At 40.7% G+C, this 18,444-nt stretch overlaps 2 protein-coding genes and 1 long non-coding RNA gene across 6 annotated transcripts in view; 2 read left to right on the top strand and 1 right to left on the bottom strand.

Annotated features, from left to right (window-relative positions):
- Window positions 1-14,938, bottom strand: part of LOC123979218 (WD repeat-containing protein 37-like) — a 1,096,407-nt gene extending 1,081,469 nt beyond the window's left edge. Inside the window, exons 1-11 of one of the 3 annotated variants that reach the window (XM_046063044.1) lie at window positions 14,859-14,938; window positions 13,255-13,520; window positions 10,967-11,063; window positions 10,738-10,833; window positions 9,201-9,265; window positions 6,025-6,163; window positions 5,644-5,715; window positions 5,298-5,342; window positions 5,057-5,133; window positions 4,575-4,809; window positions 3,616-3,757 (exon numbers count right to left, since the gene is read on the bottom strand). In XM_046063044.1, the coding sequence (XP_045919000.1) occupies window positions 3,616-3,757; window positions 4,575-4,809; window positions 5,057-5,133; window positions 5,298-5,342; window positions 5,644-5,715; window positions 6,025-6,163; window positions 9,201-9,265; window positions 10,738-10,833; window positions 10,967-11,063; window positions 13,255-13,407 (1,121 nt within the window). In that variant the 5' untranslated portion in view covers window positions 13,408-13,520; window positions 14,859-14,938. Of the gene's footprint in view, window positions 1-3,615; window positions 3,758-4,574; window positions 4,810-5,056; window positions 5,134-5,297; window positions 5,343-5,643; window positions 5,716-6,024; window positions 6,164-9,200; window positions 9,266-10,737; window positions 10,834-10,966; window positions 11,064-13,254; window positions 13,521-14,258; window positions 14,586-14,858 lie in introns of those variants that run through there. The other 2 variants (XM_046063052.1, XM_046063034.1) reach the window with 2 other exon arrangements.
- LOC123979301 lies at window positions 2,456-6,397 on the top strand. 2 transcript variants are annotated; one of them, XR_006827201.1, is made up of 4 exons: window positions 2,456-4,839; window positions 4,976-5,228; window positions 5,634-5,775; window positions 6,031-6,397. It is a non-coding gene; the product is annotated as an uncharacterized LOC123979301 (long non-coding RNA). The 2 variants fall into 2 exon arrangements; XR_006827200.1 differs by having other exon boundaries at window positions 2,460-5,228.
- The window catches only part of idi1 (isopentenyl-diphosphate delta isomerase 1), a 7,181-nt gene continuing 3,377 nt past the window's right edge, over window positions 14,641-18,444 (top strand). Inside the window, exons 1-2 of the mRNA XM_046063105.1 lie at window positions 14,641-14,796; window positions 16,977-17,143. Of these exons, the coding sequence (XP_045919061.1) occupies window positions 16,980-17,143 (164 nt within the window). The 5' untranslated portion in view covers window positions 14,641-14,796; window positions 16,977-16,979. The remainder of the gene's footprint in view (window positions 14,797-16,976; window positions 17,144-18,444) is intronic.

Genomic DNA, 18,444 nt, shown 5'->3' on the forward strand with positions numbered 1-18,444 from the left:
GCCACAATTCTGTCTCTGAGCTCTTCAGGCAGTTCCTTTGACCTCATGATTCTCATTTGCTCTGACATGCACTGTGAGCTGTAAGGTCTTATATAGACAGGTGTGTGGCTTTCCTAATCAAGTCCAATCAGTATAATCAAACACAGCTGGACTCAAATGAAGGTGTAGAACCATCTCAAGGATGATCAGAAGAAATAGACAGCACCTGAGTTAAATATGAGTGTCACGGCAAAGGGTCTGAATACTTATGACCATGTGATATTTCAGTTTTTCTTTTTTAATAAATTTGCACAAATTTCTACATTTCTGTTTTTTTCTGTCAAGATGGGGTGCTGAGTGTACATTACTGAGAAATAAAATGAACTTTTTTGATTTTTGGAAAATGGCTGCAATGAAACAAAGAGTGAAAAATTTAAAGGGGTCTGAATACTTTCCGTACCCACTGTATATCAGTGCCTTTTGTTGTTCAGCATGTTCAACTTTTCATAAAGCCGATGTGCATGTCACTCACTTTTCGGCAACTGACCAATCACAGCCTGGATGGGGCAGGACATTAAAAAAAGTTTGACGTGCTACAGCAAATCTTTCAATGTTGAACAATATGATTATTGACAAGTTAGTACTTAACATTCACAAATTACAGATCGATGTAGAGAATTTTTCTTGCACAAGGATTAAATTAATAAGAACAACCCACAGAAATAAAACAGCTGTAACTGGATTTAATATTCAAATATAGTATACTGACAGTATACTCTTTATTTAATGTTATAATATTATACTAATACACTCATGTATATTAGTTTTTCCTCCAGGTTGTGGATAGAGACTGGCTTAAAGTAGACAGATGTACAGTGAGCCAGTGCCAGGATGCCCGTGTTCCAATATTTGCTCCTTCTAGCCTCCTCCGTAGAGCAACACTGTTCTTTTTTACATTTGTTTTACTTAATAATCTTCATAACAATAACAATTGTTTAGGGGCATTATGGAGTTTCCAGCAGCCACTAGCAGTGCGGTTTTAAGATTGCAACCAGGCGTGTGCTCAGGTAAACCCCAGGTAAACTCCCACTGCAACATTACAGTAATAGTTTTATCAGCTGCAGGTTGAACTAATCCATGCTCGTTACATGATCACGGTACATTTACTGCATTTAGCCGACGTGCTACATCGTTAGCTCGCCTGCTGCTTTCAGTAACTATCATTACTATCTGTGAATCTGTCACCGGAGGCTCAGCAATGTCAGCACAGCTACATGTACTGGATGATAACGAAACGGGTAGTGAGCTGGACTGAATATTATAGCGAGATTATGTCACACTTTATAATAATAAGACCGCAGTAAGTAAATTTACTGTAGTGTCAGTGGACGGCTCTTCCTCTGTGTTATTGTGACCGTTTTGTTGCAGTGTTTTATATTATGTGAAATACGGTAAAAGGCAATAAATCTAAATTGAACGTTATGAAGCAAACAGCAGCAGGTCCCAGCTAATGTAGCGTTAGCTGGCTGCTCCTGGCTGCATCACTGTAGGATAGTAAACAAATTGTTCCACATTTGCTTTTTACCGTTACATCATTTCTTGCAGGCTTTGACACTTTGACATAATACCAGTGGTACACAGGATAGCAATATGGGTCGCATTAGTTGGTGAATTAATGTGGAAAGCATTTACCGGACAACATTAGCAACTGCTCGGCATTAGCCGGCGAGCTAACGTGACTTTCTCTGTGTTTCTCCAGCTTTACTAATGATCAATTTGTTCTTACTCAACATCATCTGAACCTGTTTGGTGTGATGGGCTTCAACACATTTTGCTGTGGGCCGGTTGTTTAATGGTGTTAGTGGGCTGCATGTCGTTAGCTGCCGTGTTGTCGCTGTAGTGTGAGAGAGGCTCGGGTGCGTGCACAGAGCTGAATCTGACCCAGAGACCTCACATTAAAAGCAGAATAGTGACAGATGCAAGCAACGGAGAAAACAGGCGTGTGCTTCATTTCTAAGTGAGTTTGAGCCCATTGACAATAATGCAATGACAATTTGATTTATTAAAATCAAAAACTTACATATAGCCCCTTTAACTTTGTTCAAGTTGGGAAATACGCATTTGAAAATGTCAGTACTTTGTGCATTTTCACTGATGATTAAACCATTTGTTCCATTATAATCGAATCGCAAATCGCAATATGACTTTTTATCCAAATCGTGCAGCCCTAATGCATTGTAATATTCCCACATACAAGCATCATTTACATATGGGCTTGCCTGTATCCTTTCCAAGCATTCAATCACAAGTGACGAGTACAAGCCAAACACAGCACAAAATGTCTAAATAATGAAACTCCAGCTGCAAAAATTAGCCGATTAATCATTTAGTCGATTATTTCATAACCGATTAATCCAACATCATTTTTATTTTTAAGCAAACAATACCAAACATTTAATGGTTGCAAGTTCTCAAATGTGAGAATTTTCCTCGTCTTACATTATAAATAACTGAATGTTTGTCATCTGAGGCTGTATTATAATGGGATTGGCATTTTCTACCTTTTTAATGTTTTGTAGACCAACTGATTGATTATTCAAAATAATAATCAGCAGATGAATTAGTTGCAGCCCTAGATGTAAAAGCTCTTAATGAACAATCAGCCAGCTCAAGTTTGGCTACACATTACCTCCTCACTCAAACAAAGTGTCCAGTGGCAGCACTACACCTACTGAAATATACTGCAGCTAAACAGTAAACAGATTCTAAAAACTTTTTCAGTCTTTATCCAAACAGTTTTGATCTGTTTTAAGGCAAGACAGCATACGATTGCTGCTTTTAATGCAACACAGAAGGAGAAGTAGTTGTCAGACGTTTCCGATCGATGGCCATTTGGGAAGGAAAGAAAAATGGAGGGAAGGGAAGGAAGAAGGAAGACTGCTGTTAACTGTGAAACACTGGTGCTTAATCTCATTATACCAATTGTCTATGGGGGAGAATTAGAGTGGGATCTGCAGGAATTAGACATGTTGGGGTTGTACATAATGAGCTCTATGTAATCCCCCCACTTGCAATCAAAGGCAGCCAGAGAGTACCAGCCAGCACACACATGTAGACATGCACATAAACACATACACACACTCTTCTTGTGCCTTTTAAGGAGTGCTGCCATTGAAAGCCACAGACGAGCCTGACAGTCATCGTTTTGAAATGAGCGGCTGCAATTGAGTGTTAACAGCGCGCGAAGTGCCAAATTACACAGAGTGGGGGATTAACGGCAGAAACGGACAGATAAATGAACAGGAGAGTGAGGGAGAGCGAGGGAGAGAGAGAGGCAGGAAGAAAAAGACAGGGGAGAAAGAGACGCAAACTGTCGAAGTGAAGAGAAGTGCTCAGTAATGAATGAGAGGCAAGTGAAGGATTTGGCTTAGAGCAAAAGAGTCTGTGAATTGATGTGGCACTGTAAAAGGAAAAATGGGAAAAAAGCACAAAGTGCTGAAAGGATTCACAGACCACATAGATGTTACAGCACCACCCTGTGGGAGAAATAAAGCAACTAGCCATCAACTCAAACTGTTGTTGCTTTTAAGCATCAATTAATGTCTGAACCAGGGTCGAGCGGTGTGTGTGACTTACTCAGTGTGTCCCTGGAAGACGTTGACAGAGTGGATGGACGGGTCTCTGAAGTCCCACAGTCGGAAGGTGGTGTCTCTGGATGAAGTGACCACCAGACGCTGGGTAGGGTGGGTACAGCAGTGGGTCAGCTCCTGGTCATGTCCTGCATACACAGACAGCCAAGAGGAGTCCACTTAATTTTGTACAATCAAATAAATTTAATTATTAATTATTAACATAAATGATGTTTCACAGATTTGTCTATACCTTCTTAAAGGAATAATTGATTTGTTTTCTTGATTCCAACGTCTATACGTTAAACCATGTAGTGTCTGTCATTTTTAGATTTTTTTATTGAGCATTAGAGGAGCGGGTAGCTTTAGGCTGTATCTTCATTTTTAGCATTCAGCCATGACAGTGGACATGGACTACATTCATTTCATAGTGTAGTCACACTAAGTATAGGAAACAGGGGTTTCTTCCTGTTCAGTTAGGGAACGAAAACAACAATAGCCAATCACATAAAATGAACAACCACGCCATTTTGTCTACCATTTGCGCTTAGTTACATGTTAACTTTTCACTGAATGCTACAAAGACTTTTTAGGTCTTTTCAGGAACTTCAAACCATTGTACACATCAAATGATTTAAATGAGATGAAGCACTGGCCTAACATGCTGTGTGTTTCTGTTAATTTGGGAGTGACCAGTAATTTAGGATCGAGTACTAGAAAATATCTAATAGAAATACACAATAGTATGAAATGGCAAAATATATACCTGCTGAGCAAAATGACAGAGGAGGAAGATCATGACAGAACAAATAATTAATGAAAAATATGAACAAGACATAAATAAATAAAAAATAACATCCAAATGTATACATACCAGAAGATAACGAACATGTATACCAGAAGATGAAGGTAACAGACACCATATTGTGCTATACTATAATATAATGTCTCAGGCAGTTTACATACCAGTGAGTGTGTGAACCAGTTCAGACGTCTCCACCTCATACAGGTTGGCAGCACGATCCCAGGAAGCTGTCACCACTTGTCGGCCTCCCACCAACCAATCAGCTGCGATCACTACACCCTGGTGGCTCTTCAGGGTTCCTGTAGGGACCCGGACGGTGGGGACCTCGCCAGGGCCTTCACCATCCACCTCACCTTCTTCTCTGTCTGATGAGTCCTGGTCGTCGTCACATAGAGCCTATGAGTGTACAAAGAAGGACACACAACAGTTCAGTCAATGCAAACAGATGCTGGCAGTGATACAGGATAACCGCTACTTAATTTTCCAAGTAAAAGTAAAATGACCTATTTGTAAATGTACTTAATATTCACTGACTATATAAATTTAATAAATCATCTGACAGGAATACACCTCTGAGAACTCCACAACATCCCAGGATATTCCAGTAGAAACTCTGGGAAGAGAACAGTACACAGCTACTCACACTGACATCTGGTGGTGGCTGGGGGACAGGAAGCTGCACCATGTAGCGCCAGATGTGTGCTGTCTGGTCTCCAGAGGCTGTGGAAACACGTCAACAAACACACGCAGGACATTCAGATCTACAAGAAAATTCACTACAGGCAGGGAGAAGATGCTGAAATAGTCATGAAGGGGTTTGTACATGTCACAAATATTAAATGTAGCTAAATTGAACTAAATAAAACACACATTTCAATACATACCAGTGAGGGCCATCTGCTCTGTCGGGTGGAACTTGATGGAGTTAACTGTGGGCGAACGAACAATAATGAGACATCAAATATTCCTATTATCTAACAAGTGAGCAACTGTTGACAGACCAGCCAGTGTTTAATAATGACATGTTCTGCCGTGAAAGAACCTGCTGCATAAATTGTCATTATATTTCATTTCATAATTTAAAACTATTTAGTAGTTTGAATTACAAAAATACAATTTAACCAATTGCTAGTGACGTAAAGTTGAACAAGTTTTAATCCTAATATACAAAGTATGACTAATCTCATCCTGATCTTGGATATGTCTGCATTGTTTCTAAGGAATTATTACCTGATCCTGCATGGCCAGCATACCTCAGCAGACATTTGCCAGTCTCTATGCTCCACAGCAGAGCGGAGTGATCTGTCAGGGGAGAGCAGGGGTGGACAGCATGAAGCCATTCACGTTTTACATAGTGATAAGGTAATTATTTAATATTGTAATGCACTGAATTTAAATAGTGGGCTCTCTGGTTAGATTTAGTGAGACATTTATGGAACACTGTACAACACAATATAAGGAACACAAACTGACGATGACACGATGATGTAGCACCTTTAGTTTTTATTAGTTATTCTTATTGAAAACCACTATGTGACATGCAGGCTGTATATAGAAAAATACCACAGTGATTGACTTATTTGAACAGTAAAGCAAAGTGGCTTGGTGTACCTGCAGAGGCGGTTCCCAGGACCACTGGCTGAGTTCGGGTGATGCTGAGGTCCCAGATGCCGTCCCGGTGGCCCACATACTCCTTGAGCAGCTGGCACAAAGCCCGGGACCCTGTGGTGGCTTTAAAACTGGACACAATCTGAGCAGGGAAGAAAGAGAAGTGGGCATGATGGAGAAAAACGACATAGGGATGAACTGCTGTACCAAAGAAGTAAAATTAAAGAAAGTACAGGTGCACCAAGAAGGTTTTTAGAACTCATGGGAATGCTGATTACTTGACAAAATAAACTCATACATATACCAGCATATCTAAGACTTAACTTACTAATGCCTTGCTACATGGCCTACTGTGGAACAGTTACATCAACACATGTATCACTTGGGTTTATAATTTGGGTATTATAACTGAATGTCAGCTACATCACCATACCATATACTAAAAGAGATCATCACACAGTTTTTTGTTGGTCTCTGACAAACTCAGATAAACAGAAAAGGCACAGTTGGTGAGGCATCTTTCTTTGGGCATAACTCTTAACTTCCTGGTCTCGCAAAGCTGGCTATTCCACCTGTGTCATTATATTGTATATGTTTAACCTCACTGTGAATCAATCTTACACTCGATGAAGCCAGATAACCCAAAGAGAGCAAGGCTAAGTTGTGATAACAGGCCCCTAGAACGGTAGCAAAAATCAAAGTGTGTGCGCGTATATCTTGTTATTAGAGGATGTTTCTGCAACTGCCAAAAGGTTTCAAATTGCATCAAACTGTGTGCCACTGCAGTATTAATATCAAGACTGCTCATATGCCAATTACAAAGTATCGGTGTAAGGAAGATAGATGATCACTGTGTTGAATCTTGTGGTGCACCTATAAAAATGATTAGTGGTCTGGCTAGACATGGCCTTCAGGCTTCCAGATGAACAAATTACAAGCTGAATTGTAGTTTCACTTGTCACAGAGTGGTTACAACCTGTACTGTGCATGCTGCTGCAAGCAGACGGCTGACCACAGCAATAAATTTGGATCATTGGTAGTCATTAGATGCAGCAGCAAAGCATCTGGTTCACTTGTGTCAGACTGTGTTAATGTATGCTCACATTCTGGTGTGCTTACATTCACATTAGAGTACAATACAATCTTATTTGTTTTATGTCACTGAAACACATTGAGCAACAGGAAAAATAGCCCATTCCAGTCAAGTTAAACTGAGGATATGGTTAGTGCAGATCATTAGCGTCAGAACTGTCAGTCTTTCTTAGCCAGCTGATAGGTTAACTGTATATTATATAGCAGCTAGTTCTGTCAGGAGGTTAATCTAAGAAGTCCTCCCTTGATCCTGGTATCCTCTTTTCTAACTTTCAAATAAGAAGAGGATTGTATCCCACTCTTCATCTAGCTCAGACTTTGGCTGCATTCAGATTATTTCTTTGCTTTAAGAAAGGCAATGCAAGGGAACACAAGACATGTTTGAACGCCATATCACACTTAAAGCTGTGGTAGGCAACGTTGGGGAAACCGGCAAGAGAAAGTAAAAGTATCCAACTGAAAAAAACTCCCTCCAAAGCCACTTCACCAAAACACATGTTCATGCGCAGCGAGTGCATGGGCAGAGTGCGCTCAAGTAGGCAGATAGGCAGTAAAGAGAATTTCAACAAATATGGCCAAAAATGCTTCTGAAATAAATTGCCTACCCTAGCTTTAAGTTTGACAGTTCGATATTTTGGGAAATGACTAGTAACTTTCTTGCCAAGAGTTTAATTAGAAGATCAATCAAAAATTAACACGCTACATCTCGTTTGTTTAATCCATACCGAAAAAAGTAATTTTGTTATTTAACGGAGGTTATATGCTGGACTATTTCTTTACAGCTGCTGGTAGGAAGATTTTTCTTTTTACCTTTATCTGAGCCAGATTTCCAGTCTTTGTGTTAAGCTAAGCTCAGTGACTGCTGGCATTAGCTTTCTATTTAACAAACACTTTTTCCTGAAAGCTGCTCAAATTATGTCTAAAGTTGAGCATTCTGACTCCTAATAAACTTGCCTTGTGATGTGGGAAAAACAGTTTGGCATTTATAATTCCACATCAGTTTTGGTGTTTGGACAACTGACATTGACATATCATTCTGAGTAGGGTTGCAATGGTATAAGATTTTCACGGTGCGATAACAGTCTCAGAAAATATCAGTTTTACAATATTACAAAATTATTGTCTCTTACAATGACGCTTTACTATAATTTCACAAAATCTTATATTTATGTATGTCCTCACAAAACTTAAAAGCCCCCCCCTCCCCATTTTTTAAATGGAAGTATATGTAAAAAGTCTCCATTATAATAAATTAAAAGATGGGCATAAAGGTGAGATTCTCTATCCGGTGGTATTTTAAAAAAAAAATACTGTATATGAGCAAATGTACATGGTATGATTACTGTCAATCTTCATACCATGGTATACCGCTGCAACCCTAGTTCTGAGACAGCTGATGGAAAGGGTGGTTGCCAAAGTAATTAAGGTTATATTCTATTGGTCAATGATTTAATTTAATAAATAAGTTAACCAATATGACACTTCCAAAAATACAGGGTAAATATATTTTTGGGTTTACAAATGCAGCCGTTCACCCAAATTACTCCTGATTACTTTTGACAAGGGTGCAGAGCAGAGAAGAGATGAGGAGTCAAGGTCAGACTGTAGTTAAAAACAGACTCAGCCCACAGCTGTCCCCCACAATGCTTAGTGACAAACAGAGCATTCAGGAAGTTACCCATGAATCTCCTCCCCACAACTCCCATGTGGCCACACTGAAGTTGCGAGGTCCCCCTATTTTGCCGTGGAATGTGTACAAGCACTAAATCGGCAAAGATTAAAAAGGAAAAAGTCAATGGAGATGTCACTTTGGGATAAATGCTTAAACTCAAGTTCCTTAACCTCTGCAAACGTTTTATATAAATGCATGAGCACTTCAAAAACAAAATAATTTAACAGAAATTCATTTGTTTACCCACTCTTTACATATCAGGACCTTAGAGGAAGAGAAAGGGCTGCCTTCCCCTCACTCAGCAACAAAGGGGCTGATATTCCATTTCCATTACGAGCCTGAATCCCAGCTCAACCAATTACACACATCTTGAGAGTTCTATAGAATAGGCTAACATAGCCTAGGTACCAGGTACCTTGCTGGTAGAGGCTTTGTAGGTCGTTTTCAGCTTCTGTGACAGTTGACTGGTGCTGTGGCTGGCTGTGGGATGGAGAGGCAAAGAACAGTGTGTGAAAATTCACCCCTGAGTAACAAACTCATTGGTTGGCTTTACTGCTGGACTAATGGCCTAATAAAGTGGTCATGGTTTTGAATTGCACGCACCTTACAATACAAAGCCCTGTGTGTTTCTAGTTATTAGTCGTCAGTACTGTCTGCATGGCTCCTAATGAATCTACGCAGTGGAACCGACACCATGTGCTCAGCAGGGATAGAGTTGTGTAATTCGAGTCCAGAGGGTTGTTTCATAAAACAAGATTCCCAGATAATCCTGGCTTATTTTCAGGAAATTCTGTTTCATAAAGGAGGTGTAAATAAGTCTGACCTAAGTAATTATGGAAACGTATCCCTCCAGAACCTGACCAGGACCAGGCTGGTTTTCAGGATTCGTTTCATGTCAGTCTTATCATCAATGTGCCTGACTGAAACACAGTGTTTATTTGTGTTTAACAGTGTTCGCTTCTTTACTGCTGCACTATGAACAGCAGTCAGTTTGCAGTACATGTCAAATACACGTGCAAAAACCTCTCTATGCTTTGTTAATTGCAGTGGTTTTGTCTGATTTAGTTTCATTCTTTTCCTCTCTATATTATATGTTAATTACGTGCAGCTCTGATTTTCTGATGGTAAACTTAGACAAAACGTAAATTATTGTACTTGGAACCAAACACGTCCTTTTTTTCTTTTATCACCTAGATAACACTGTAACATTGTGATTCCTATAGTATCCAAAAGGAGAATGGGAGGCAGAGCCTTCAGCTATCAAGCTCCTCTCCTGTGGAATCAGGTCCCAGATTGGGTTAATTTAAATTTAATATTTAGTACACTTTCTTCTTAGATAAAGCTTATAGTTCAGGCTGGCTCAGGTGACCCCTGAACATCACTTAGTTATGCTGCTATAGGCCTAGACTGCCAGGAGACTTCCCATGACGCACTGAGCTCCTCTCTCTTCCTCTCCTTCTCAATCTGTATGCATTTCTATTCCATTAATTCATGTTACTAAATCGACTTCTCTCTCCCATAGTTTGGTGCTTTCTCGTCTCTCTCCTCTTTCTTTCTGTCACTTTCTGCAGATGTTTCTACCTCTGGAGCTGTGGGGTCTGGATCTGTGGTTGCAAGCCACCTATTGACCCATGTTCCTGCTTGACACCCGCAGCGACAATTATTAATTTTAGTCCTATTTTTATTATTATTGCTATTGTTATTAAGTTTGTCCTTGCCATTCTCGCCAAGTGCTTACTCGTGGTAGGAATTGTTGGGTGTCTGTGAATAATATTACATATAGTACAGTCTAGACCAGCTCTATCTGTAGTGCAACGAGATAACTTGTATTGTGAATCGGTGATATATAAATCATATTGAACTGAACTGTCTTACAGGCAGACTTTTCCAGCCAACATGGAATGAGATGTATAATTTAGCCACACTGACCTACTGTGTAGGAAATACTTTACCTTTTGTTTTCAGAGCTCCCTTGGTGGGGTCTCCCCCCTCAATAGTCTGTCCATCTCCGGTTAGACGCTCATTCAGAGAGTCAATTTCTCGGCGTACTGCAATGTTAGCACAGTGATAGGGGCATCAGTAAGCAAACACTGCCTGTACTCTGAAATCATCTGGTTAGTCAAGTCAACACCTGGAGATCAACAAACAGTAAGGTGTGGTATGTTTCTATCAATTACTCACATTCAAGGTTTTCAATGTAGAGATTCTCAAACTCTCGCTCAATCTGGCCAAAAAGGTCAAGAAGATTGTTCCGTAAGGAGAGTGGCAGCTTGGAGTCCTGGACAGACAGACAAGAAAAGAACAATTCTTTAGTAAGCTGACATATAGGCATTAAAATCAGGAATAATGCTGGTTTAGGGAGCAGGAGTCACCACGTTTATTCCCTACAGATCCTTTACCAGTGTGGTATTCTCTGTAGTTATAATGTGATACAGGAAATCTGACTATCAAGACCATTTTAAAATTTGTTCACAAAAGAAAGAGAAAAAAATTGTTCACAAAGGAATACGTTCAAATATTAAAATGCTGTTGGGCGCCTCACTGGTTAGAGAGCATGCCAAGTAGCAATGCTGAGCACTTATCGCAGCGGCCTGGGTTTGAGTTTGACCAGAGACCCTTTGCTGCATGTCAACACCCCGGCCTCTCTCCCTGCCTTTCCTGTCTCTCTATATTGTCCTGTCAAAAATAAAGCAAAATGCCTAAACTATATTACTTGTCATAATATATGACAAGTAAGTCATATATTATAACAATTCACAGAGAGGTTTGGGTGAATAAAATACACACTACTAATCAAAAGCAACACACATATCTCATGTCAAACACAGCCTGTATGTTTACCGTATTTAATCAGCCACCAAGTGCGTTAGAGTTAAAACTCGACTACATTTTGGGACACATAACTACAACCTACAAACAACTAACTACACAACAGCCAGGGTCCAACCAGTAAAACTCATTTCAACTGACTTACCTCCATGATGAACTCCTAGATGTACCCAGTTATCAAGTGACCACCAGTCTACACCAGACAAGCATGCAAACAGACATAAAAGCTGCCGTGAAAACAATGGATTCAAAGGGCTGCATTTGACAGCTTGCATTGGGCGCTGCTGTGAAAGACGAGGAACCCAAATATTCAACTGTCACCTATTCTTCTTGCACGCATTTAAAACCAACAGTTGGTCACAGTGACGTTAACTGCATGACCATTCTGTCAGCGCCACATGTCAACACACTTTGTAAATTAGCAAACAACAGGCAGCCCTTATGAATTCAAAGCTGCTTAGTTGTGGCACTAAAACCTACAGCATACTCTGGCAAATAATGACAGCACTGAAAGTGTGAAAGAAAATGCGTTCTGTGTGTTATATGTGGGTTTTATAAAACTCTGTGTGTGTGTGGAACCTGTGCTGTGGGGGGTAGGTACATAAACAGAGCCAGCATGTCTTGGCAGTAGACAAAAAGACCTGGTGAAAAGACTAATCAGGCCCGGACAAGCGGCCCATATTAAAACTTGATGAGACAACAGGCCAGTGCAAGCTGAGCTCTAGTTTTAGTGGCTGATAATTCAAGGATATTGTCAAGTAGAGAAAGTAAATGCTAAACGACGTCTATGGCCAAAACTAGGGCTAGGCACAGACAGAGTTTTCTCTTTCATTTTACCAGTTTGTTCTCCCATGATAATACAATCTAAAACACTTGACAGTCACTCACTAACCCTTTGTTCAGTTTATCTGAGAGACGACTCTCAATGTGGTCACTCTACAGCCAGCTGCCAAAAGTTCTCAACCCGGATGTTCTTGATCAAACAGAAACTGCTTTTATTATGTAAGCAGTGAAGAAGCTTGACAGAAGCTGTTTGCCTCAGGAAATGCCAGCTCATGTAAAGGCTTAAGGTCTTCCCTTCTGGAAGAAATAAATCAATTGTAGCTCCAACCTGTTTGGAGCTGGTTAATCACTAACTTGATGGCACCAGTGGGCTTGAAAAGTCACAGTAGATTACTTTGTTTTAACAAAAATAAATCAGTAACCAACCAGCACATTCACACTAAGCAGATCATAAAAGTCTAGAGAATGTAAAATACAAATGGCATAAGCACTTTAACTAAAGCAAGTTTATTTCAAAGTAAGATCCTGCAGCGACCTAAAAAAAAAAATGCCAACATTTTCCCCATGGGAGAAAACACATTTTAGTATGGAGTTGTGGGTGTTGCAACACCAGGAGGAAAATAAAAGCAATGTTGCTCAACCAGCTGGTACAGTACTCTCATGACAAAAAAACATCCTCACAATACAATCAACAGAATGACCAATTAGCAAATAATAACTTCCTGGTCTATGTTTTTTGTGCAAATCCACAAGAAATTATAAAGGTCATACTTAGAAAATATGTAGTTACATTCCTTATAAGAGGCATATTAACAAAATGTTTGCCTTCAGTTGTCAGAGTGTGAGTGTGATCTCACCTGTCCCTCCAGCATGTCTCCTCTTTGGATGCCAGGTGGCCTCTCCTCTGTGCTGTTGGTGCGCCGGATAGACAAACTGTGAGCCTTGCGCTTCTGCTTGGGGTGACGGGCAGCCGAAGCAGAGCTGCCACTGCTTCCGCCCTCCACAGGCATCCCTCCTACCTCGTGGGTGGCACTGCCCCCTGCCTCTTACCTGAGAAGCAGGTACACAAAGGCCAGACTTGCTAGTTGGTTGGTGGTTGGAATAGGCTGTTATCAGCACCTGCCTGCAGGTAAAAAAAGGAAATGAAGCTCAGGTTCACAGCCATTGCAGGGAATGCTCAACATTTGTACAAACATGAACATTATTCCAAACTCCATTGAGTCAGCAATTTATTGTTGCTTTGCATATCAGCTAAAAATTACATTAGTACTTTGTAGACATGATTTAACATATGTTTGTTTAAAAATTGGTAAATGCATATATCCACCACCGAGCACTTCACAAATGTTTTAGAGGTAATTCACTTAATTGACTACCACAATAACAGGTTAAAACTTGAAATCGAGTTCCTTTGTAACTTAAACTGTATGTCACCTCAATTTACTATTGGCAGCAACGAAGCCTGGCAGATATGAAGACGTCTGCTACAATAAACCTGTGTTTGCCAACATGCATTAACGTTACGACATTAAATTCACGGTATGTTTATACAATTCAGCGTCATTATCGTTAAATGCTAAGAGGACGACATATTTTGGACGTATGCAGCTTCGTGCTATCGTTGAGATGGCGTAGCGCAATTTGTTAACGTTATGGACAGCTGAACAATTTATAACAAAATTTAGCCTGCGTCATACAGTTACAAGCACAATACTAAAACTGGAACTATGCGCCAGACCACACAGTGAATGTATTTATAAATATGCCCAATAACTGCCCATAGCAAATTAACATAGTATGTTAAATTATGCTTGTAAAATGCATATTCGATATGATTCTGACATATAACAAGGACACTCACCGCTGTCACTGCCTCACTGAATTCATACTTAGCTAGCATGGACGTCTAGAAACGAAATTAGCAACTCGCTAACGCAGGCTAGCTGCCACATAATCACCCCCGTTGCGGCAACTAACGTTAAGGTTTATACATCACACAGCAGCTAAACGACAGCACGGATGGACCTTCCTTACTCAATATGAAATTATATTAACCTGTCAATTTGTAATTTGAAACATGTTGACGACGTATGAATTTGACAGTGGAGGTTAATGACGCGTTACAGTTTGATAAATATCAGAATTTTAATACAAAACGTTGACACATCACGTCTTTTATTGGCGCACCGACTTCCGTATGCCGTAGTTTGTGTTTGCACTGTGTGAGCCAATGGGCTGTCACACCAAAGCTAAGGCATCCAATGAAAACCCGCGACGTCAGAAGCAGGGAGTGAAGGCTAGCTTGTTCGAGCAGTGTGCAGCTCTAACATATCGTCGTAAACAAACGCAAAATACGTTTAAAGACGTGGTTTGTCGACCTGACACAGGAAAGTTGTTTTGTAAGTAACTGAAGGTTTTATCGGTGTCTCTGTACGATGTATATGTAGCAGACAATGCATACTTATTTCCAGTTGTCAGAGGCCTGGGTGGTGCGGGATGTGCAATGCAGTGGTCTGATGGCGTGTTAGCGATCAGTGTTCAGAGGAAAACATGAAGTGGACTCAACTGGGACAGGACAGTAAGAGCCTGCCATTTTCCACTGTATGCTTTCATGTTAAAGCGTCAGTGGTAGCTAATATAATATAATATACAACAGTAAAATACCCACAGGAGCCACTTTACTCCGTTGTGTACTTGCCTTTGATATTTAAAGTACACTTTGCTGATAACACATAACATTACATACCATAGACTGTACAATTTCACTGCAGGACAGTGTGGTAGTGCTACTTTTAGAATGTGAGGACTGTGAACACTTCTTCCATCACCTGATATTACCTAATGAGGATGTGCTCTTCTCGTTTTTAAATCATTGTAAATAGAATACCTTTGAGTTTTTGAGTGTTGGTGGGACAGAACAAATTATTGTAATATTTAATTTGATTAGATTTTATTTGGATATATTTTAGCTCACTGGCTAATCTTCCAAGTGTCCATTAAAACATTTAGCATAAATAATTCAAAACAATGAGTGATAGATCAATAATGAAAAATGATATTTGCAGTAAAAACGTAAGGGAATAATGAGTTAAAAACAAGCTCAAAGCTCAAATTCTATGGCCATTCAGGTTAATGTTAACACCTCACTGGAGACATGCCATGTGCCAGCCTGCTTCAAAGCCTCCACCATCATCCCCAAAAAACCAAGGACCACAGAACTAAATGACTACAGGACCCGTCACCCTGACCTCTGTGGTTATGAAGTTTTGTGTTGTCCGACCTCAAATCCATCACAGACACACTCCTGGACCCCCTGCATTTCGCATACAGAGCCAACAGGTCTGTAGACGAGGTAGTTAACATGGCCCTTCACTTCATCCTCCAGCACCTGGACTCGACTGGAACCTACGCCAGGATCCTGTTTGTGGATTTCAGCTCTGCTTTCAATACCATCATCCCGGTCCTGCTGCAGGACAAGCTCTCCCAGTTGAGCGTGCCTGACTCCACCTGCAGGTGGATCACAGACTTCCTGTCGAACAGGAAGCAGCACGTGAAGCTGGTAAAACATCTCTCTGACTCCAGGGTCATCAGCACCGGATCCCATCAAGGCTGCGTTCTTTCCCCTCTGTTCTTCTCCCTGTACACCAACAGCTGCATCTCCAGTCACCAATCTGTCAAGCTCCTGAAGTTTGTGGATGACACCACCCTCATTGGGTTCATCTCAGGTGGGGATGAGTCCGCCTACAAATGGGAGATTGACCATCTGGTGACCTGGTGCAGCCAGAACAGTCTGGAGCTCAACGCTCAGAAGACAGTGGAGATGGTCGTAAATTTCCCCCATTATCCTACGTGACTCTCCATTCGCCACTGTGGACTCCTTCCGCTTCCTGCACCATCATCTCCCAGGACCTCAAGTGGGAGCTGAACATCACCTCCCTCACCAAGAAGGCCCAGCAGAGGATGTACTTCCTGCAGCAGCTAAAGAAGTTCAGCCTGCCTAAGACAATGATGGTGCACTTCTACACCTCCATCATTGAGTCCATCTTCACCTCCTCCATCACCATCTGGTACGCTGCTGCCACTGCCAGGGACAAAGGCAGGCTGCATTCTTCTATATTTTTTTATATCTTGTCAATTTATATATTTATATAAATACAATATCCTCTCCCACTGCAATACGTCTGCACAGCACAAACCCCGAGTAATGAACATGTAAATATCTGCCACATTGTCTTTCTCTGCACAAAGTTGTATTAGTTGTATTATTCTCTGTTGTTTTATTCTTTTATAACTTGCCTTTGTTTATTCTGTATTTATATATTTCTTCATTTATTTATGTCAACTGTATGTTTGCCCGACGTGTAGCTCCTTATCTCCAAAGCAAATTCCTCATATATGTAAAAAAACAAAACAAAAAAAAACTACTTGGCAATAAAGCTCTTTCTGATTCTGATGTTCACTTCAGTCCCCAGGTATTATCAGCAGCGTATCTTCCGATCCTGACTGGTGGGAAATCCTCTCCGCTTTTTAACAACACCCACACCTTCAGTCCTTATGATTGGTTTTCTGTTTTGGTCAGGCCATGGTGCGGGGTTGGTGGGCGGTGCTCCGGATGGTGTCCTCCCAGGGAACGGCTGTGCTGAAATCAAACGTACCTCGCACCGGAAGAGCTGCAGCGCCGTGGCACAGACCTGTCCTATCCTGTTCTGTCCCATCTACGACTGCCTGCTGTAGAGCTATATTCAGGTAAGCCATGGCCCTGTAGGTTTCTGAAACCAGCTGAAGTCACGGTTTGAGGTTAAAGACAGCAAAGCCAGAGATAAGCCTCTTGACCCTAAGCTGAGTAATTTTGTCTGTGCTATTGATAGCTGAACTCTCCTGAAGCCTGCCTCTTTTGGTCTGGATGAACACCGTTGTCTTATAATGAAAGACAAACAAATTGCCAAATTCTACTTTTAAAAAGTCTTGCATTTGATCTGAATAGCTGCAGCCCAACATCATTTTGATAGTCCATCGTTTATGTCCTTTATTAATCAATCATCAAAATTTTAGACCAATTTCAAAACTGCCTTTTATTGCAAAGATTCTAGAAAGAATTGTGTCCAAACAGCTGCTCACTGTACTGGAAAATAACAAATTATTAGAAAAGTTTCAGTCTGGTTTCAGGAAGTACCACAGCACTGAGACTGCCCTGCTTAAAGTCACCAGTGACCTTTTAATGTCTGCTGATGATGGCATGTGCTCAGTCCTGGTACTCCTGGACCTTAGCGCTGCTTTTGACACCATTGATCACAACATCATGTTAGACAGACTGAGGCACTGGGTGGGGATCTCTGGTACTGCCCTAGAATGGTTTTCATCCTACCTGTCAAATAGGAAGTTTTGCGTGTCTTTAAACAACTATGTCTCTTCGTTCTGTCCAGTTAAATATGGTGTGCCTCAGGGGTCGGTCTTAGGACCCATTTTGTTTTCCTTGTATCTGCTTCCCCTTGGACATATTATCCATAAACATGGTATTTCTTTTCATATTTTTGCTGATGACACAAATGTACTTGTCCGTCAGATCCACAGACCTTGGAATGCTGAGTTCACTTAACAACTACCTTTGTGAAGTTAAAAAATGGATGTCAAATAATTTCCTCCAGCTGAACTCCGACAAAACAGAAATCCTGGTCATTGGGTCCCAGCAGATGGCAAAACAAATACTGCCATCTGCTGGTTCCCTAGTAAATCACATTAAGCCTGTTGCAAAGAACCTTGATGTCTGGTTTGACAGTAATTTAAATTTCGAGCAGCACACCACAAAGCTTGTTCAATCATGTTTTTATCAACTTAGAAATATAGCTAAAATTCGATCTATGTTAACTTTTAAGGACACCGAGACCATTTTACACGCCTTCATCTCATCACGCCTGGATTATTGCAACAGCCTTTTCACTTGTTTAACCCAAAAATCTATTGATCGACTCCAGACTGTCCAGAACTCAGCTGCCAGGCTTTTAACCAGAACAAAGAAATATGACCACATTACCCCTGTGTTAGCTTCA

This window comes from Micropterus dolomieu, linkage group LG01 (genome assembly GCF_021292245.1).
Source record: "Micropterus dolomieu isolate WLL.071019.BEF.003 ecotype Adirondacks linkage group LG01, ASM2129224v1, whole genome shotgun sequence".
Classification (NCBI taxonomy): Eukaryota; Metazoa; Chordata; class Actinopteri; order Centrarchiformes; family Centrarchidae; genus Micropterus; species Micropterus dolomieu.